At 40.1% G+C, this 22,988-nt stretch overlaps 1 protein-coding gene across 1 annotated transcript in view; it reads left to right on the forward strand.

The window, feature by feature from the left end:
* The window catches only part of pik3r4 (phosphoinositide-3-kinase, regulatory subunit 4), a 67,120-nt gene that overhangs the window by 26,698 nt on the left and 17,434 nt on the right, over positions 1-22,988 (forward strand). The window contains 1 exon segment of the mRNA XM_034173703.1: positions 19,059-19,260. Within this exon segment, the coding sequence (XP_034029594.1) occupies positions 19,059-19,260 (202 nt within the window).

Below are 22,988 nucleotides of genomic sequence, written 5' to 3' on the forward strand. Positions count from 1 at the left end.
GCCTGGCATGAATGTTTTATTACACAATCAAGTTTTATGTCTCTTTTTTTCAGGACAACCTGTACTGTCAGAATATATATGCTTTTGTTGTGTTTTATAAGTGTAATAAAGGTTTACAAACAAAAATAAGAAAGAAAAAAGAGAAGCGGAAAATAATTTTCCACACACATTTATTCAAAACACACAGCAAACTATAATGAACAACTGTTTTGACACTTTATAAAGGTAATTTGAGGTCTTGTGTGAAGGACTGTACAACAAAAATGCACATTTTGAACAATACAGTGGTCCCTCGCTATAATGCGGTTCACCTTTCGCGGCCTCGCAGTTTCGCGGATTTTTTTAGTCCAATTTTACATGTTTTTTTTTTTTGTTTTTTTTTTTTACAGTGCGTTGTGTTCTGCGTCCTCATCAACCAGGCCGGTCGCGGCACCGCAAAGAGAGAGTACGCGCATTGTGTTCTGAGTGTCTGTTTATAAGAATCTTCTTGCCCAGAAGAAAAAAGAGCGCCAACAACTACCCATAACTGTGTTCTTCACTTGGAAAAAGACACCTGCACCGAGGTGTCACTCAGTGGAAAAAGAAGCTGCGGCGTGGCGCCATGATGAAGAGGCGCGATCAGAGGAACTGTGAAATACTGGTCAGTCACTATTAATAATTTCTTACGTGTTCAACCTCATAGGTTGATCGTTAAAATTAAATTTGTTAGTTCTAAAAGCCATCATAATTATTATTTATAGGAAAACGTTCTATTTTTATTTCTCAAACAAATGTTTGGGCCTGAAAACAGGTTGGTCTTATTTTTCTACTAAGGTTTGAACTTTGAAAGAGAAAAGTGAGAAAATGTTAATGCCTGTTTGAGAAAAGTGTGTAGTGAGAGGTTTTACAGCCTTATAACGTCTATAATTGTAAAAAATAACGCTGACTACTTCGCGGATTTTGCCTATTGTGGGTTATTTGTAGAACATAACTGTCGCGATAAACGAGGGACCACTGTATATACAAAATGGTCTATGCGTTGTTTTTTTTTTTTTGTCTTCATCTCAAAGCAATTTCTGTCTACTATTACACAAAGGTTACAACACAAACTTCTTTTGGACTGTTCTGTGCTGCTCCTAAAGCAGCTTTCACGTGTATGTAATGGCGCGGGGCGCACTGAGTATGTACTAATAGTATGTACTCATTGGAGCACCCAGGGGGCTATTCGGAGGTACTTTGTACTAGTACTAGTAACACATCACTCCTGAAAAGATTTTTGGCTTTTCACGTGAGATAAATCTGCCCTATGATTGGATTTTGGACAACCATGCGACGGTGAACCAATTCCGATTGGACACTCACATTGCACACATCATCACACAGCTTCTATGAGGAGTACAAAGATGGCCGATTGCTGGTTTGAAAGTACGCGGAGTTAACTTTTCAGCAAAAAAAAGTACGTTTCTATCTCATATCATTAAAAAGTTATTTATAATTTAGTAAAGCTTGGTCTTAGCCGTCGTATACAACGGCGTCGGCCCCAGAGAGTTGAAGAACGCTTTTTTTGTCTTGTTTTTTTTTTTTCCCTCTGTTTTAATTACTCCACAAAGTACCTCCGTTTGTTTACTCTGAAGTCACGTTTAATCTTGAGAGATTTTGCGAGATTTCCTGTCTGACCTGAGAATGTTGGTGTGTGAAATCTGTGTGTGGTGGTGTTGTTTTTACCATGTGGCTGAAGACCAAACCTGTCAGATCTATGATTGTTTTTTTATCTTCACGTGTGTGGTCTCTCAGGTTTTGGAAACCTAAAGATAATTTTAAAATCCTGTCGTGTGAACCAGGCTTTAGATGAGGAGGATCACTGACACTGTGAGGGAACATCAGACACCACATTTAGTCCATGTGGTGAGTTTCTCTGGACATTTGCCAGCATGCATTTGCCTCAGTGTGGAGGACACCAGAGACTGGAGAAGGTCAAGGACGCACTCACGCTTCACCTGACAACAGCAGATAGATGTTATTTTGGAGAGGTGGGGATGGACCAGTTGTCTGCCTGGGTGGTTGCCATCCAGGACTCATTTAGGGACTTTCTGGATGCAGAGACACACAGCACTGTTCTCTGCTCAAAGACATGACTTGAGTGCCGAAGATGGATGTACTTACATTTTATAAACCGTTAACCGTGTTCATTGTCAAAAGTAGCCACTAGGGGGAGACGGTGGTTCTTCACAAACAATGCTGCTGGTTAAATCTGTTTTCCTGTGGAAGCTGTTCCTCATCAAAGTCACATGGGAAAAATTCCCAGTTTCTGTCTGGAATCATGACTAATACAGACATGGTTCTGCAGAATGTCCATAAAAAGCAGTTTTATAAATCAGCAGGAGGACAGTCTGCTAAAAAAGTGATTCAACATCAAACAAATCACTTTACTGACTTCTTAAGAAACGTAGGAGGCAATACAGCTCGGATTCATCCAGACCATTAAACAGGGAAAAAGAAGAAGGCTCCCTGAGCCTGGTTCTGCTGGAGGTTTCTTCCTGACAGTCAGTCAGAGCTGCGTGTAGTCAGAGCGAGCTGCAAAAAGTTTGTACCTGAGTTTTCAGAGGTGGTGTTTGTAGTTGCCATCTGCCACGCCGGTGTTTGCCAACCCGGACAGTGGGAATACCACCTCAACCGGCAACTTAGCCCAGCGACTGGACAGCAACAACGTCCGAGGCCCAACGTGGTGAATTCACTGAGGCCGCGCGCTGCGTCATTAGAGCCGCGCGTCACGAGTGCCGCTTCCCCGAGGCCTCGTGCAGCCACCGCGGATCCATCAGCGCGGAAACACCGAGGCCGCGCAGCACCAGCGCAGTGCAGATCCATCCCGGTGACAAACAACGCAGGCTGTTAACATCGGCGATCGACAAGCTGCTCATAAGCCGACCATGGGGCCTAAGAAGGTTCTGACAGCGGAGGAAGGTGACGATATTAAAAAATCTCTGGACTTTTTATCAGAGGAGATTTCTGTTGTGAAGCAGCAACAGAAATCAATCATGGATCTGGTGGAGGAGGTGAAGGCATTACGGCTCCAGAATGCCGAGAAAGACCGGCATCTGGTGCAGCTGGAAAACAGAGTGGCTGAATTGGAGCAGTACACCAGAATTAACGACGTCATCATCACAGGTCTTCACATCAAACCACGGTCCTACGCACGGGCGGTAACAGATGAGAGCGGAGGGGAGCCCAGTGAACAGGAGGTCAGCTCTGTGGAAAAACAGGTTGCTGATTTCCTCCTATCTAAAGGTATAGAAATGGATTTAAATAACATTGAAGCGTGCCACCCTCTGCCCCGGAGAAATGACGGTGATAAACGAACCGTCATCATGAGATTCATCAACAGAAAACACAAAACAGCACTGTTAAAACAAGGAAGAAAACTGAAAGGGACAAACGTATTCATCAATGAACATCTCACCAAACGGAATGCCGACATCGCCAGGAAAGCACGCTTCTTGAAGAAACAGGGAAAAATCCAGCACACATGGACTTCAAACTGTAAAATATTCATCAAACTGAACGGATCACCAGAACAAGCAAAAGTCATGGCAATAAGGAACATCGAGGAGCTGGACAAATATGAACAATAGTGTTTCTTAAAGCGAGGATCTGGACAAATATGACCAATAAGGTATGAGGACACAAACACATCACAACACCATGACACAGACCAGAGGAACCTATTCATCTACTACCTATTCATCTACATCTGGAGACAAGAAGGATATAACTCAAAGGATTGCTGATCATGGAAAAGTAGAACTGAGAACATTTAAATACACAGACCACAATGTACTGGACTTGGAGCACGATATAGACCCAGACAATAATTTCTTCTCAAATATCAATGACAGTTGTTGCTATTATACAGATGAACAGTTTAATCGGATCATTAAAACGGATAACAAATTATCAATAATCCATTTCAACAGCAGAAGTCTATATGCAAACTTTAACAACATTAAAGAATATTTAAGTCAGTTTAAAAAAATATTTAACATAATTGCTATATCAGAAACATGGATCAATGAAGATAAAGGAATGGATTTTGAACTGGATGGATATGAATTTAATTGTGTAAACAGAAAAAATAAGAGTGGAGGAGGAGTGGCTGTGTATGTGGATAAGAACATGGATTATAAAATAGTAGACAATATGACAACTGTGATTGATAACTTATTAGAATGTATAACTATTGAAATATGTGAAGAAAAAAGCAAAAATGTATTAGTCAGCTGTATATATAGAGCACCAGGATCTAGTATTGAAACATTCACTGACTGTATGGGAAAAATGTTCTCAAAAACTAATCAAAAAACTGTATTCATTTGTGGTGACTTAAATATTGATCTGCTCAATCCAAATAAGCATAAAATAACAGATGAATTTATCAGTATAATGTACAGTATGAGTTTATATCCAAAAATCACCAGGCCAAGCAGAATTACATCCCATAGTGCCACCTTAATTGATAATATATTCAGCAATGATATTGAGAATAACACTGTGAGTGGATTATTAATCAATGACATTAGTGATCATCTACCAGTTTTCATCGTTTATAATAGAAACCATCGGCGGAATCAGCCAGAGGAGAAAATAAAATACAGGCGAGTGCGGACAGAGGAAAACATGAACACACTAAAGAAGGATTTACAGGAGCAAAACTGGGAAAAGGTATACAGTGAAAGTGATGTTGATAGTGCATATGAAACTTTTTACAAATATTTACATCATTATATGATAAAAATTGTCCAATTAAACAAGACTACAGAAAACAAAAAATCCAAGCTCGACCATGGATGACGAAAGGGTTACGAAATGCATGTAATAAGAAAAATACACTGTATAGAGAATTCATAAAACTAAAGACTAAAGAGGCAGAAAATAGATATAAGAAATACAAAAATAGATTAACTAATATTATACGGGTATGTAGGAAGGAATATTATAGTAACATATTATATAATAACAAAAACAATATTAAAGGAATATGGGATATATTAAATAGCATTATCAAAAATGGTAATAAAAAACAGAGTTACCCTCAGTATTTCATTGATAATAATGTCAAGAAGGAAAATAAGGATGAGGTAGTCAACGGTTTTAATAATTTTTTTGTAAATATTGGACCAAGCTTGGCAGAAAAAATTCCCGATTCCCAACCTGAGGATTGGGATAATAATCTCATAGAAAGAAATCCCTGTTCAATGTTCCTCACAGCAGTGGATGGAAATGAAATTATAGACATTGTGAATAATTGTAAATATAAAACATCTACCGATTTAAATGAAATTGATATGGTGGTGGTAAAACAGGTCATTGAATGGATTGTAGAACCATTAACATACATCTGTAACTTATCATTTCAAACCGGTAAATTTCCCAATCAAATGAAAATAGCTAAGGTTGTGCCGCTGTATAAGACTGGGGATAGACACCACTTCACAAATTATAGACCTGTTTCTTTGCTTCCACAATTTTCCAAATTATTAGAAAAGTTATTCAATAATAGACTAGACAAATTCATAAATAAACATAAATTACTTACTGATAGTCAATATGGATTCAGAGCACATAGTTCAACATCACTTGCATTAATAGAATCAGTTGAGGAGATTACAAACGCCATAGACCACAAATTACATTCAGTTGGAATATTTATAGACCTTAAAAAGGCTTTTGATACAATTAATCATGACATATTAATCAATAAACTGGAACAGTATGGGATTAGGGGGTTGGTGTTGCACTGGGTGAGAAGCTACTTAAGTAACAGAAAACAGTTTGTGAAGTTGGGGGAATATACATCATCATGCTTGGACAATGCTTGTGGCGTCCCACAGGGGTCAGTATTGGGTCCAAAACTGTTTCTAATTTATATAAATGATATTGTCAATGTTTCCAAAATATTAAAATTAGTATTATTTGCAGATGACACAAGCATTTTTTGTTCAGGGGGGGATTTGCAGGAGTTACTGAGGAGGATCAGTATAGAAATGGGAAAATTGAAAATATGGTTTGACAGAAACAAATTATCATTAAACTTAAGTAAAACAAAATACATGTTATTTGGCTATTGTAATACAGACATACAGGTTCAGTTACAAGTCGAGGGGGTAGATATTGAAAGGGTACATGAAAATAAGTTTCTGGGGGTGATAATAGATGATAAGATAAACTGGAAGACTCATATAAAACATATACAAAGTAAACTGTCAAGAAGCATTTCAGTTCTAAACAAAGCGAAACATATTCTGGACCACAACTCACTCCGCATTCTTTACTGCTCACTGGTTTTACCATATTTACAGTACTGTGCAGAGGTATGGGGTAATACTTATAAAGGTACAACACAATCACTATCAGTAATGCAGAAAAGAGCTATAAGAATTATTCATAATACTGGCTATAGAGATCATACAAATCCACTATTTTTACAATCCAAATTCTTAAAATTCACAGACTTGGTTCATTTTCAAACAGTACAAATTGTGTATAAAGCAATAAACAATTTACTTCCAGCAAATATTAAAAATATGTTTTTTAACAGATCAGGGGATTACAGTCTGAGGGGGAAATTTAATTTAAAGCATCAGTGGGCACGAACAACATTAAAAGGTTTCTGTATTTCTGTCTGTGGGGTGAGGATGTGGAACAGATTGGGAGTGGGGCTCAAGCAATGTCCAAGCATGAACCAGTTCAACAGCGGTACAAAATATGGTTTTTTCTGGGTATAGGGAGGAGGAAGGGTAATGAGGGTTAGGGTGTTTTTGTTTTTTGTTTCGGCTTGTAAATATATAGTATTTTGTATGTAAGTAGGTATGTGTAGGTGTATATTTATGTTTGTGTATATATATGTGTATATATGTATATGTGTATGTATGTTGATGTGTATATGTATGTGTATGTGTATATATATGTATATATATATATATATTGATATCGGTTTAGGTGTGTAGGAATTTATGTGTATATGTGGCAAAGGGTATTAATGGTTGTGGGGAAGAAGGGGTAGGGATAAATAAGCTGATGCTTCACCCTACCCCTTTTCGGACATGTTGGGTACACAGTAGGAACTTTTTTGTTGTTGTCTTTACTGATCTATCTTGTAATTGTTGTTGTATCAAATGTTCGAAATAAACAGTTTTCATTCATTCATTCATTCAAGAAAAAAACATCACTGGATTTATGTGATACAGGCTTCTTCTTCTTTTTTAATGTGTCTGTTGTGTTTAAAACGTATTTATGCAGATTGTTTGGCCTCTACTGGTGGTTGGCTCTCACTGCGGTATTGTATCACTTCCTGTTCCGGAGCACAGCGGTGTTTTTCTGTATCTGTTAGCTGTTTAATCTGCGCAGTTAGATTGATCTAGTTATCTAGATTACGATTTGTTTCCCAGTGTAATCTTTACGTGCCTTAACTAAAGCACTCCTTCTGCTGAATCACCTCTAAATTATTTACACATTATTCACTTTGCGTGTTTTTAGGAATCCGCTAGCTTAGCGTAGCTACTAGCTCTTAGCCGATTTAGCATGGCGGCTTCTCCTGTCTCTCCCGCACTTTTCTGCTCTGGGTGTGAAATGTTTAGTTATTCCTCGGCCTCCTTTAGCAGTAACGGTACTTGTAATAAGTGTAGCTTATTCGTAGCTTTGGAGGCCAGGCTGGGCGAATTGGAGACTCGGCTCCGCACCGTGGAAAATTCTACAGCTAGCCAGGCCCCTGTAGTCGGTGCGAACCAAGGTAGCTTAGCCGCCGTTAGTTACCCCCTGGCAGATCCCGAGCAGCCGGGAAAGCAGGCTGACTGGGTGACTGTGAGGAGGAAGCGTAGCCCTAAACAGAAGCCCCGTGTACACCGCCAACCCGTTCACATCTCTAACCGTTTTTCCCCACTCGACGACACACCCGCCGAGGATCAAACTCTGGTTATTGGCGACTCTGTTTTGCGAAATGTGAAGTTAGCGACACCAGCAACCATAGTCAATTGTCTTCCGGGGGCCAGAGCAGGCGACATTGAAGGAAATTTGAAACTGCTGGCTAAGGCTAAGCATAAATTTGATAAGATTGTAATTCACGTCGGCAGTAATGACACCCAGTTACGCCAATCGGAGGTCACTAAAATTAACATTAAATCGGTGTGTAACTTTGCAAAAACAATGTCGGACTCTGTAGTTTTCTCTGGGCCCCTCCCCAATCAGACCGGGAGTGACATGTTTAGCCGCATGTTCTCCTTGAATTGCTGGCTGTCTGAGTGGTGTCCAAAAAATGAGGTGGGCTTCATAGATAATTGGCAAAGCTTCTGGGGAAAACCTGGTCTTGTTAGGAGAGGCATCCATCCCACTTTGGATGGAGCAGCTCTCATTTCTAGAAATCTGGCCAATTTTCTTAAATCCTCCAAACCGTGACTATCCAGGGTTGGGACCAGGAAGCAGAGTTGTAGTCTTACACACCTCTCTGCGGCTTCTCTCCCCCTGCCATCCCCTCATTACCCCATCCCCGTAGAGACGGTGCCTGCTCCCAGACTACCAATAACCAGCAAAAATCTATTTAAGCATAAAAATTCAAAAAGAAAAAATAATATAGCACCTTCAACTGCACCACAGACTAAAACAGTTAAATGTGGTCTATTAAACATTAGGTCTCTCTCTTCTAAGTCCCTGTTGGTAAATTATATAATAATTGATCAACATATTGATTTATTCTGCCTTACAGAAACCTGGTTACAGCAGGATGAATATGTTAGTTTAAATGAGTCAACACCCCCGAGTCACACTAACTGTCAGAATGCTCGTAGCATGGGCCGGGGCGGAGGATTAGCAGCAATCTTCCATTCCAGCTTATTAATTAATCAAAAACCCAGACAGAGCTTTAATTCATTTGAAAGCTTGACCCTTAGTCTTGTCCATCCAAATTGGAAGTCCCAAAAACCAGTTTTATTTGTTATTATCTATCGTCCACCTGGTCGTTACTGTGAGTTTCTCTGTGAATTTTCAGACCTTTTGTCTGACTTAGTGCTTAGCTCAGATAAGATAATTATAGTGGGCGATTTTAACATCCACACAGATGCTGAGAATGACAGCCTCAACACTGCATTTAATCTATTATTAGACTCTATTGGCTTTGCTCAAAAAGTAAATGAGTCCACCCACCACTTTAATCATATCTTAGATCTTGTTCTGACTTATGGTATGGAAATAGAAGACTTAACAGTATTCCCTGAAAACTCCCTTCTGTCTGATCATTTCTTAATAACATTTACATTTACTCTGATGGACTACCCAGCAGTGGGGAATAAGTTTCATTACACTAGAAGTCTTTCAGAAAGCGCTGTAACTAGGTTTAAGGATATGATTCCTTCTTTATGTTCTCTAATGCCATATACCAACACAGTGCAGAGTAGCTACCTAAACTCTGTAAGTGAGATAGAGTATCTCGTCAATAGTTTTACATCCTCATTGAAGACAACTTTGGATGCTGTAGCTCCTCTAAAAAGAGAGCTTTAAATCAGAAGTGCCTGACTCCGTGGTATAACTCACAAACTCGTAGCTTAAAGCAGATAACCCGTAAGTTGGAGAGGAAATGGCGTCTCACTAATTTAGAAGATCTTCACTTAGCCTGGAAAAAGAGTCTGTTGCTCTATAAAAAAGCCCTCCGTAAAGCTAGGACATCTTTCTACTCATCACTAATTGAAGAAAATAAGAACAACCCCAGGTTTCTTTTCAGCACTGTAGCCAGGCTGACAAAGAGTCAGAGCTCTATTGAGCTGAGTATTCCATTAACTTTAACTAGTAATGACTTCAGGACTTTCTTTGCTAACAAAATTTTAACTATTAGAGAAAAAATTACTCATAACCATCCCAAAGACGTATCGTTATCTTTGGCTGCTTTCAGTGATGCCGGTATTTGGTTAGACTCTTTCTCTCTGATTGTTCTGTCTGAGTTATTTTCATTAGTTACTTCATCCAAACCATCAACATGTTTATTAGACCCCATTCCTACCAGGCTGCTCAAGGAAGCCCTACCATTATTTAATGCTTTGATCTTAAATATGATCAATCTATCTTTGTTAGTTGGCTATGTACCACAGGCTTTTAAGGTGGCAGTAATTAAACCATTACTTAAAAAGCCATCACTTGACCCAGCTATCTTAGCTAATTATAGGCCAATCTCCAACCTTCCTTTTCTCTCAAAAATTCTTGAAAGGGTAGTTGTAAAACAGCTAACTGATCATCTGCAGAGGAATGGTCTATTTGAAGAGTTTCAGTCAGGTTTTAGAATTCATCATAGTACAGAAACAGCATTAGTGAAGGTTACAAATGATCTTCTTATGGCCTCGGACAGTGGACTCATCTCTGTGCTTGTTCTGTTAGACCTCAGTGCTGCTTTTGATACTGTTGACCATAAAATTTTATTACAGAGATTAGAGCATGCCATAGGTATTAAAGGCACTGCGCTGCGGTGGTTTGAATCATATTTGTCTAATAGATTACAATTTGTTCATGTAAATGGGGAATCTTCTTCAAAGACTAAAGTTAATTATGGAGTTCCTCAAGGTTCTGTGCTAGGACCAATTTTATTCACTTTATACACGCTTCCCTTAGGCAGTATTATTAGACGGTATTGCTTAAATTTTCATTGTTACGCAGATGATACCCAGCTTTATCTATCCATGAAGCCAGAGGACACACACCAATTAGCTAAACTGCAGGATTGTCTTACAGACATAAAGACATGGATGACCTCTAATTTCCTGCTTTTAAACTCAGATAAAACTGAAGTTATTGTACTTGGCCCCACAAATCTTAGAAACATGGTGTCTAACCAGATCCTTACTCTGGATGGCATTACCCTGACCTCTAGTAATACTGTGAGAAATCTTGGAGTCATTTTTGATCAGGATATGTCATTCAAAGCGCATATTAAACAAATATGTAGGACTGCTTTTTTGCATTTACGCAATATCTCTAAAATCAGAAAGGTCTTGTCTCAGAGTGATGCTGAAAAACTAATTCATGCATTTATTTCCTCTAGGCTGGACTATTGTAATTCATTATTATCAGGTTGTCCTAAAAGTTCCCTAAAAAGCCTTCAGTTAATTCAAAATGCTGCAGCTAGAGTACTGACGGGGACTAGAAGGAGAGAGCATATCTCACCCATATTGGCCTCTCTTCATTGGCTTCCTGTTAATTCTAGAATAGAATTTAAAATTCTTCTTCTTACTTATAAGGTTTTGAATAATCAGGTCCCATCTTATCTTAGGGACCTCGTAGTACCATATCACCCCAATAGAGCGCTTCGCTCTCAGACTGCAGGCTTACTTGTAGTTCCTAGGGTTTGTAAGAGTAGAATGGGAGGCAGAGCCTTCAGCTTTCAGGCTCCTCTCCTGTGGAACCAGCTCCCAATTCAGATCAGGGAGACAGACACCCTCTCTACTTTTAAGATTAGGCTTAAAACTTTCCTTTTTGCTAAAGCTTATAGTTAGGGCTGGATCAGGTGACCCTGAACCATCCCTTAGTTATGCTGCTATAGACGTAGACTGCTGGGGGGTTCCCATGATGCACTGTTTCTTTCTCTTTTTGCTCTGTATGCACCACTCTGCATTTAATCATTAGTGATCGATCTCTGCTCCCCTCCACAGCATGTCTTTTTCCTGGTTCTCTCCCTCAGCCCCAACCAGTCCCAGCAGAAGACTGCCCCTCCCTGAGCCTGGTTCTGCTGGAGGTTTCTTCCTGTTAAAAGGGAGTTTTTCCTTCCCACTGTAGCCAAGTGCTTGCTCACAGGGGGTCGTTTTGACCGTTGGGGTTTTACATAATTATTGTATGGCCTTGCCTTACAATATAAAGCGCCTTGGGGCAACTGTTTGTTGTGATTTGGCGCTATATAAAAAAAATTGATTGATTGATTTACTAATATTTTTAGGCGTATCTTTAATGAGTTGCTCATTCTAATTCTAATATAATATCACAAAAATCTTACAATGGCAACAATAAAAGATTACATAAAAAAAATGAAGAAATATAAAAGAAATAGTAGAGTGTGGTAAAAGTACACCAGAGAGGTCATGCACAGCATGAAGGCTCACGTATAATAAATGTCTAGTTCAGTGAGCTTCCCTTATATCAGTGTGTTCTATAGTTTGGGTGCGTAATTGAGAAATATGGCACCCCCAGTCTTTCGGCTGCTTCTCCTCACAGGCCCTGAGGTCCATTGGTTCTTAATCTCTGGATTCTATAGCGGGGGAGAGTCTACAACTCCCCCTTGAAGGGATGCCAGTCCGACGCAGGTCCACACAGTGTTCTGGGGGGTGGACAGTAAATGAGGGAGTTGGTGATGTAGGTTAGTCCTTGTCCATTAAGGGTTCTCAAAGTCAGTTCCAGATGACACAGGTAGCCAATGCAGAGCAGCTAAAACTGGACTAATGTGGTGTCTCCTGGTTCTGGTTCAGGATCTACACCCTGAACCAGAACCAGGGTGCAGGGTTTTGGAGGGGCTGGATTCTCTGGGTTGCTTTTGTCAGGAGGCCAGTAAATAGTATTGAATCAAAGGCACATATCGATGTCTCTTCATGGTTTTTAATAAATTTAAGACGATGCTAAACTATCCTCGGCCGTATGAGCATAAAAATAGGAAACAAAATGTGACTTTTTGACCTCTTAAAATATGTCAAGGTTAGCCATCTTTGAACCTTTCCAAGGTCTGTGTCCCAAGAATGTTCTCTGTGAATTTGAAGACTCTGGCAGTAATAGGACTGGACTTATGGTGAACACAGACAGACACATGGTAACACGCAAAGACCTCACACTACCCGATGGCCATATTTTGTCCTCGGGTAAAATTGGCTGCACCTTTGCTTAGAAACTTAGCAAATTTTATAATTGAAAAAAAAATGTTTTGTGACTTTGCTGATGTGTGAAGTGAAGGTTTGATCTGAATCTAAAATAACACCAAGACCTGAGACATAAGGTTGAATCCAGGAAGTCAATTTCCACAGATTAGTGAAACATTTCTCTTTTGGTTTTGCAGCCAACGAGCAAGATTTCAGTTTTATCCTCATTTAATTTTAAGGAGTTATTTCTTGTCCATGTACTTTAATGGTAGTAGGCCCTCTCATTTGGCTCCTGATATGTACAGATGTGCATCATCTACATAACTACAGAACAGCCATTGTGCTGTCTGATGATGTCCCCATGTGGCAGTATGTACAGTGAAAAGACCTTGTGGAACCTCATTTCATATTTCACAGACACATGATATCCAAGACTGATATAAAGCTTTCTCCTTGTGATTTAGACCAGTTTCTGGCAGTGATATCTTGATCAGTCATGTCAAATGCTGCCCTTAAATCCAAAAGAACAAGAACTGAAGCCTTATTCTCATCCAAGTTCAGTCTGAGCTCACTAATTATCTCAGTGAGTGCTGTTTCAGAGCTGTGGTGTGATATGAATCCAAACTGAAACTCCTCCAAGATACATTTGTTTTTGAAAAATAACTTTATTTGTACTGAAACCATCTTTTCATGTTTCTTACTGATCTATGGGTACTGGGCCCATGTTTGATCTTGGCCTGTGACCTTGATGTTATCCTTGGCTGTCCTTCTGTTATTTAATTAAGTTTGATCCAAATCAGATCTAAATTGTCAGAGTTAAGTTGTTCACATGCAGATGAACACTTTGGACCCCCCCCCCCCCACACACACACACACACACTTTCACGTGTTCCTGCTGTGCAAAATCATGCTCTAATTGAGATGTTTTCTTTGATGTCTCACATCCTGAGAAAGTGCAAGAAGAATTATGTGGAACAAGGTCCATGAACTCTGACAGAATTCTTTAATGAAAGACGTTTTTCTCAGGAAATCATCCTTGCTCCAGTTGGGCCGCTGCACGGGCGATGAACACATTTACAGTGTGTTATGATGTGGTTGCCATATCTGAAAACAAACTGGTGTACGACGTAAAAACCGAGCCAGACAAAACACACAGTCACTCAATCTGCAGGGAAAGCTTCAGCTGTAAGTTCATAGCTGCTTGGAAAACTAGTCATCAGATCGAACCTCAGAATGCTCACAGATGAACCTAATTAGGATTCCTACAGTTTGATTTATAACAAGCTTTTCTTTGAGCTAATGGGTGCTGTGAAGATTGAAGAATTAAAATATGTGTGTGCTTGCTTCGTTACTAATGTAAGAGGTGTCTCCTACCATGGAGACAAAGTCTTGCTATTTAGAAGTAGCCTTTAAATTTAGGTGTTCGGATGTTGATTTACACTCAGAATTTTTTTTACAGTTATTACATAGCCAAATTGGGCATTTTTAGAAATTTAATTCGACTTCCTACAAACTATTACACTGAGTCAGTCTTCTTCTTTCAGCTGCTTCCATTATGGGTCACCACAGCAGATCAATGGTTTCCATCTCACCCTGTCATCTGTGTCTTCCTCTGTCTCATCAACCACCTGCATGTCCTCCCTCAGCACATCCATAAACCTCCTCTTTGTCCTCCTTCTTCTCCTCCTTCCTGGTGGCTCCATCGTCAGCATCCTTCTCTCTACATACCCTGGGTTTCTCCTCTGCACGTCCATATCATCTCAGTCTCTCTTCTCTGACTTGGTCTCCAAACCGTCCCACCTGAGCTGTCCCTCTGATATGTTCATTCCTAATCCTGTCCAGTCACTTCTAAAGAGAATCTCAACACCTTGAGCTCTGCCTCCTGTCTTTTTGTTAGTGCCACCATCTCTAAGCCATCCAACATAGCTGGTCTCACTACTGTCTTGTCAACTTTCCACTTCACTCTTAGATATTCTACAGTCACAAATCACTCCTGCCACCTTTCTCCACCCACTCCACCCTGCCTGCACTCTCTTCTTCACCTCTCTACCACACTCTCCATTACTTTGAACAGTTGACCTCAAGTATTTAAACTCATCTACTTTCATCACTTCTACTCCTTGTAACTGCACTGTTCCACTGGCTTCTCATTCACACACATGTACTCAGTTTTGCTCCAACTGAGTTTCATTCCCCTGCTCTCCAGAGCATATCTTCCTTTCCAGGCTGGATTCAACCTGCTCTCTACTCTCAGTACAGATCACAATGTCATCTGCAGACATCATAGTCCATGGAGTCAGTGGGCTACTCTGAGGCAGTAGTTGTGGATCTCTCAAAGGAACCGAGAAAAGGATGTCACAACTTATAAAAATTGTTTTCAGATATTTGAATTGTATATCTCATTTGTTCTAAATTCATACAGGACATTATAGCTTTTACGCATTGTGCATGTGAAAGAGATGAAGAATCTTTCCATTTGAGTAAAATAGCTCTTCTGGCTAATGGAAATGAAAAATTCAAGAATTTAAGCTTGGAATTTGGCAAGTTAAGGTCCGGAGCAACTCCAAAAATAGCACAGAGTGGCTCTGGTTTAATTTGATGCTGCAGGACTTCAGAGATTGTGTAAACACACACACACAAAAAAGACTGAATTCCAAAGATTAGCCAATGACAGACAGGACCAATACATGTGAAGAAATGTACCAGGGGCACTTTTGCACTTTCCACAAGTTGGGTCGACATCTGGATATATGTGTGCCAACTTAACCTCGGACAAGTGCACACGATGAACAATCTTAAATTGAATGAGTGCATGTTGAGCACACATCAATCTAGTGTGAACTCCGCCAAGGACAGAATCTCACTGTTTGTTTGTAATGGTAAGATTGAAATCTTGTTCCCTTTTGGATTTAATAATGGGTGCAGAAGGACACTGAAGATCTGAAATAAAAATATAGAAAGCTGAGATGACACCCCTAGAAGTTGGCTTGATCATTAACAGATCGTCAACAGGATTGTCTGGAGGGTTTTGAGGAAATTGTGCTGTCATAGTTTGCATATAGTGTCTGACCTGAAAAAAATGAGTAGAGGAAATACCAAATTTGGTACACAGTTGAGAAAAGCTTGCAAATTGTCCATCTAAATATAAATCAGGAAATCATTTTAAACCTTTTCTGTGCCACATGTGAAAAGCATCATCTTTTGTTGAAGGAACAAATAAGTGGTTCACAGCAACTGGATTTGAAGTGAGAAAGACTGGAGACCAAAACATTTCCTAAACTGAGGCCAAATTCTAAGAGATTGACGTACTACTCTATCACTACTAGGTAAAGACAAGGCAAGAGGAAGTGATGAACCTAAAGTTGAAGGTAAAGAAATCTTATGATGTTGGTTCAAGGTAAAAGTGTTTCACCTGATATTTGCAACCCAATAACAATGAAAGTTGGGCAGAGCCACACCTCCCATCATCTTAGGTCTCTGAAGTAAGGTAGACCTTACTTCTGTGAAGCATCTTGAGGCAACTTTGTTGTGCTTTGGCGCTATATAAATGAAAATAAATTGATCATTTGAAATTGAATTGAATTTCCTGTTTTGCAATAGGAGCTTAATTGTCTAAGGGGGAAAGCAAAGGCATAGTAACAGAGTCAAAGAAATCATGCAAATCCTTTAAATTTACTGTCGATTCTGATGTGTATAGTTTGGAGTAAAATGCCCTAAATGTCTCATTAATCACCTTCTGGTCTGATGTCACCTCTCCGTTGTTTGTCCTAACCCCAGTTATTTGCTTCACCCTAATACCACACAGTTGATTATCCAGAAGCTCACCAGTCGTTTCCCCATGTTCATAAAACTCGCTCTTATTCGTAATCAAACAGCCTTCAACATGGTGAATGAAAAGTGAATTGAGTTTGGTTTGTAAGCTCAAGTGTTCTTTGTACAGAGCAGATGATGGTGGCTGAGCATATGGCCTGTCATTGCCCATAATTTGGTCTGTTCCTGCATTGCAGTCTGTCTTTTGAGTCCTGCTAATGAAATAATTTTGCCTCTCAGAAATGCCTTCACAGCCTCCCATACAGTGTTGTCAGGCACACCAGAGGTATTCTCATTCAGAAAGGTTTTGATTTTGGAAGAAGTGTTAGTAACAAATTGTTCATCTGTGAGAATAATGGGTCTAGTCTCCAGTGCACAACCTTCAAAAACATTTTCAATACAAGTGGAGTATGGTCAGAAATGGTAATACTGTCATAGCTGCAAGAACTAACACTATTAATCAAAAAATTGTCAAGAAAAAAAATCTATTCTGGTATAAGTATGGAGTACATGAGAAAAGAAAGAATAATCTGTCAGTAGGATACAAAACCTGCCAAGGATCTGTGAGGCTGTAATCCTCAAGAAATGATTTAACACAGGCTGCAAATTTGTTAAGAGTAGCAGGTTTGGAGGATGAGCGGTCCAATACCACATCCACAGACAGATTAGAGTTACCTCCAAGAAATAAAGAATGGCTGTTTAAATCCAGGAGCTGTGAAAACAGGTTGCAAAAGAATTGTACTTCATCAAAATTAGGCACATAAAGATTAGTCAAGCTCATGGCAGAGTTTGCCAAACACTGTTAGAAACAGACCGTGCTTCTCTGATATAACAGTAGAGGGAACAAACGAAATATTTTTATCAACAAGAATAGCTCTACTCCTGGCCTTCGCTTTAATGTTTGAATGGAAAAAACTGTCCTGACCAACATTTTGCAAAGTGTGAGTGGTCGTAATCCCACAAATCAGTTTAATTTAATAAGGTTTCAAAATGGAACAGTGTTCTAGGACTGTTTGGCCACGGTAAAGGTATGCACTCTAAGATCACCCTTCAAGTTTTTGTATTTTACTCAGGTGTAACAGTATATCTTACCCCCCTGGATATCCTAGGATATCTTACCTCTCACCCTGGAAATCCCCCCCCCCCCCCACCCGACAGGCAACATTCCTACAGGGCAGCACTGATTACCCCCAAACCTTGATAAGGCCCAATCAGGACAACCTTTAAACTCTATATTTCATGGATGTTTTATGGTCACAGATGAAGCAGTTTGATTGATGGTGAACAATATTGGTATTCTTTCTGTATGTATCTATAACTGTCTACAATAGTAATATTTCCTATTCTGAAGTATCTTTAAATTCCCCTTCCAAATATACTCTACAAATATATGGATCTGATTTGGAAATGTGATGGAAAATACTCCAATGTAGTTTTGCATAAAATATCCACAGTATATGTATAGAACACACAGGACCATACCATCTTTATTTATAAAGCACTTTAATACAACAAAAGCTGACCCAATGTGCTGTACACTAAAACATACAGTTAAAACATTAAGACGTATATTTAAACAAGTTAATAAATAAATATAGCAAAAATCAGTTTACTTCTTATTATACTATGTATACTATATACTTATTATACTGTATGATAATAAGCAAACAACATATTTGTTACTTTTTCAACATCCAGTATCATAGCAATAGTTTGCTGTAATGAACACTTTACTTACAATTAAAGTTTTATCTATTTGTAATCATATAACTATATTCTGTTAGTACTAATGTAATCATAAAATATTTTTAATTTGGTGTAGTACACATGTTTTACTGTAATCTGAAGTTTGACCTAATTTAGGTGACATTTAACCTCAAGCGAAACCCTGAAGGTCAAGGCCAATCACTTATCCCAGGTAATGGGCAAGGCCTATAACTATGTTCCTTGGCAAATTTGTAGGCAAAATTTCAAAAATTTTGACCAGGAAAGTTGTTTGGTTGAATTTAGTGTTTGACCTTCCTGTGACCTTGACCTTTGACCTTGAGCTTGATCCTTTTATGTACTGAAAGGTACCTTACTTGGGCTGCTATGTGTGAAGTTGCAAGAGTCTGTGATATAAATTGTGTGCTGCACAGTGAGTTAAAGGTAAAAAAAAAGAAAAATGCAATGATTACAAACAAACAAACATACAATACTGACAAACATATCTTGCCAAAACAAAGTTTTGGTAAGATATCCTACCCCCCGGGGGGGGGGGGGGGGGGGGGATAAACTGTTACACCGGGATGAAAAGCTGTGTTACTGCTGGTAGGTGCAGGGACCAACCAGGCATTGTCCTTTTCTTCTGTGTTCCACTCTGCAGTTTTCATTTTGTCTTCTTTGCTGCCCTTTGGTGTTCAGGGGATGACTGAGGCCGAGGAGGACAAGCTGCTGGCACTCAAAGACTTCATGCTGAAGTCCAACAAGGCAAAAGCCAACATGGGGGAGCAGAGTCACCTGGGGGAGGCCGTCCAGACCGGTGTGATCGACCTGGCCCTGCTCGGAATCACCGGCCGCCAGGTTGACCTGGTCAAACCCAAGGTGGAGAATGAGGACAAGAGAGGTAATCACAAGTGTGACTGTGTGCACAAACACACAAAGTAGTTAACACAATGAAATATTCATCACTCACAGTGTCGTCTTTCCACTTGACAAGAAATACCTTACTGACTTTATTCTTTTGGTTGATTTCAAACAGGTTTCAAAATGTGTCATAAATGTGTTTGTCAGGGTTTTCATAAAAAATTGTGTAAATCGGCAGTTGAAATTTTAAGGCAGCGCGGCTGATTCTCACACTTGCATTGGCTGAGTACTCGCCGAGCTAGGACGAGGTCGATAGGTGACTTCTTGTGTGTGAAGCCAGACGGGAATTGAATCCTGTTGAGAATAATCCCTGCACAGAGAGTAGTGTAAGACTTCTGTAGTTCTTGTAATCCAGGTGATCAACCTTTAGTTTCCAAGTAGTGTAAGACTTCTGTAGTTCTTGTAATCCAGGTGATCAACCTTTAGATTCCAGAGTGGGAAAATAAGTCCTTTCTCCCAGTCTGTAGGGATAATATTCATCTCCCAGGTTGAAACAAAGACTGTGACGGCATCGCCACCCACGCAGAGGAGTTCAGCTCCAGTACCAAACATCCCTGGAACTTTCCATGGCCTCGACTGTTTCACTGTTTTTAAGATCTCGAGAACAATTGTTGGCTCACAGTTGAGTGGACAGTTAGCCACAGTAACCCTGCTGGCGATGTTTGACATCTCAGCAGGAGGATTGGCCTGATACAAGTGCTGAAAGTAGCCGCCCCAATGGGACAGTACAGCAGAAACATCTTTTATGACCGAACCTTTGTCCGCCATGAGAGTGGTGGGACAAGGAGTAAGTTTGGAGGAACAAAGTGCTTTGCTCCTCTGTGAGCTGGCTGAGGATAAGAGGAGGACGGAGACATAGCAGCCGGTTTGTACTGTGATAAATCTGAAGAATTCAGTAACCAGAGGCCTGGCAGAGGCAGTTGTAATGTCTGATAGCACTTGTACAGGATGACCTTTAAGCAGAGAGTTTGAGTCCATCTCCTGCTAAAGATGCTCTTAACTTTTGTCCAGTGTTTTATGTGGGTGGGTGGAGGAGAGCTGGTGAGAACAGTGAGCCATCATTTAAAGAAACGTCTCCTTCTTTACCATCAGCATCATTCCATCCCACTTTCTCATCTCCCTATACAGCCTGGAATATCCATCATGCGGTGCACTACGACTCCCTCAGATAAGAAACACGTCCTACTGTGAATACTGGCAACTCCAGTACAATCCTCACCAGCTTTCAGGGTCTGAGCCCAGAAGAACTCCCACATTCCATTTGGGTCACCAGTTGCGTACATGATGTCAGGTCCTCCCACTGAAGTCTGATCTTGAAGTCGAGCCAGATTTAATCTTGGACACGTTTCAGATGAAAGTCTGCAAGATCTTAACTGAATTCTTAAGGAAGCTACAACTTTGTGGTCTCAGTTCATGAACTGGGCAGTTCTGTAGACCCTACAGCCTACAGTTCTGCCAGAGTTAGTGTCTTCCTGTAAAAACTGTCAATGTCCTCAGCAGCACTGAGTGTACATTTGAGACACGTTGATCTCTGTTGCTGTGACCACACAACAATACTACCAGCTTACCCATAATTTACACACACACACACGTACATACATGTGTGGCCTTGAATAAAACTTAACAAATGGCATAAAACAGAGACACTGACAGACAGTAAATGGAGGCAATAATACACAAAGCCATTAACATGCAGTGAAATCTAACAGTAAATCCAGTCCTTAGGAGATTAAATAAGTTGTGTTAAAAAAAAAAAAAAAAAGTAATTTCCCCTGTTCTGACCCACCGAGCAGAGAACTGGTTTAAAATATTTCCTTTCAGGTGTTTAAGTAACTGATTACTTGGGGAATGAAAGACTGTTTTGTCCTCTTTTTGGACGGCTGGATAGTGAAACCTACCACCTGACAGCAGCAGCTCCAACACACGGGATGTTTTGGGTTGGGTTTCTTTGCCTTGCTAGGGAATCTTTCTTTGTAAATTTATTTGAGGCTGTTGAAGTTGGTACCTAGTAACTTTCTGGCAGTGGTTGGTATTTTCTGAAGTACATTCTTTTGTCCTTCTGTCCTTTTGTCGCCTTCTGCAGCTACATTGATTTCCCGTGTAATGATTTACTTTTTCTCATCATTACAGGTTTCGAAGCTTTAGTCCAGAAACGGCTCTGGAGTGCAAAAGCCGCATTGATAAATCCACTGTGCACGATGTTGATCAAAACACTGATCGAATCAGAATAAAGGTGTTAAACTTTATTCACTTAAAGTGTGCGTCCTTTCTCCTGTCTGCAAGTTGACTGGCCCGTGGATTAACACCAGTGTTGCCACAGTTACTCTGAAAACTCGCCAGCAGCTGCCAATGAAATAACTGTATACACACGATGATATCTTTGTCATTACAACAAGTGCAATGAAATTATCTTCACACCCAATTACCTCAGACAAAAATACAGCATTTAATCCACAATTATTACCAGTTGAACGTAATAATGGCACACATCAGAATTAAAAAACAAATATACATTTGATATTGTTTATGTGCACTAAACTTGAAACAGTCCGTCATCCGAATTGAGGCAGAGTGGGCGGAGGCCGCAGCAGAGTCCCGTGCAGCCAGACACAGCAATGTCTTTTTTTAAAAAAATACTCAAAACACACCGCTTTACTTTAAATATGCAGTGTCTTTTAGATGATTAACATGCACCTTCTTTCTCTTGGGATTGTCTCGTTATGTTGGCCCCCGTCAGTGGGGTTTGATATATTAGGCAGCAACTTAGAATTTTGTCCTGGAGGTTGATGTGTTGGAAGAAGGAAAAATGGAGACTCCTAAAGATTTGAGTGACTTGGCCAAACTGTGACATCTGGACCACTGGTCTCCAAAACTGCTCCTCTTGTGGGATGTTCCCAGCCTTCCTGACTGGTTGCCATCCAGGAATAAAGCCAGTTGTGTGGTGTCACAAATGTGGTGACATGCTCCCAGACTTGACTCCATGCCTGTTTTTTTTATTTTTTTTTTATTATTACCTTTGGTAAATGAGTTTGTAGCAGATGTCTTATTAGTTACAGTTTATTTTTGTTTTAGAAGAATTAGAGTGAAGTCCTGTGACTGACTATCCAGGTCCTGAGGCCCACCAGTGCTGCTGCTTGTCCCCAGATACCGCAGTATAAAATGGATGAGAGTCTGCAGGACCCCGAGATGATGCTAGTGAAGTGTGTGTGTGGTCCAAGGGTACAGACAGGTGGCCTGAAGCACAGTCCACCTCCTCACCCACAGAGCCACCTGCTCCAGATTATGTTCAGAGTCAACGGAAAAACAAACGGAGTGATAATCAGTTCCATCTGTGGCCACCGACAGTGTGAGGGATTTCAGTCACGCCATCAGCTTTTATGTTCACATCACTCGACCATGCAGATAGAAGAGAATAGAATAATCTTTATTGTCATTATACCAGGGGGTACAGTGAGGGTTGGGGATGCTCCCACAGAGTTACTGTACATCACAAAAAGCAACAAGACATCTTATACACAAAAACATCGGGAAAACCTAAAATCCTACATGTTGATTCCTGTCATGTGCTTTGCAATAAAGAAACCACTGTGAGAAGCTCAGTCCTCCCCCAGTAAAAGGGGGCGGACCAGCTGCCAGCTGCTTTTGCAAAGAAGAAAAAAAAAGTCATTTACTTTCAACATGCCGATTGGGCAGGAGACATGAAGCGCA

Source organism: Thalassophryne amazonica, chromosome 7 (genome assembly GCF_902500255.1).
Source record: "Thalassophryne amazonica chromosome 7, fThaAma1.1, whole genome shotgun sequence".
Classification (NCBI taxonomy): domain Eukaryota; kingdom Metazoa; phylum Chordata; class Actinopteri; order Batrachoidiformes; family Batrachoididae; genus Thalassophryne; species Thalassophryne amazonica.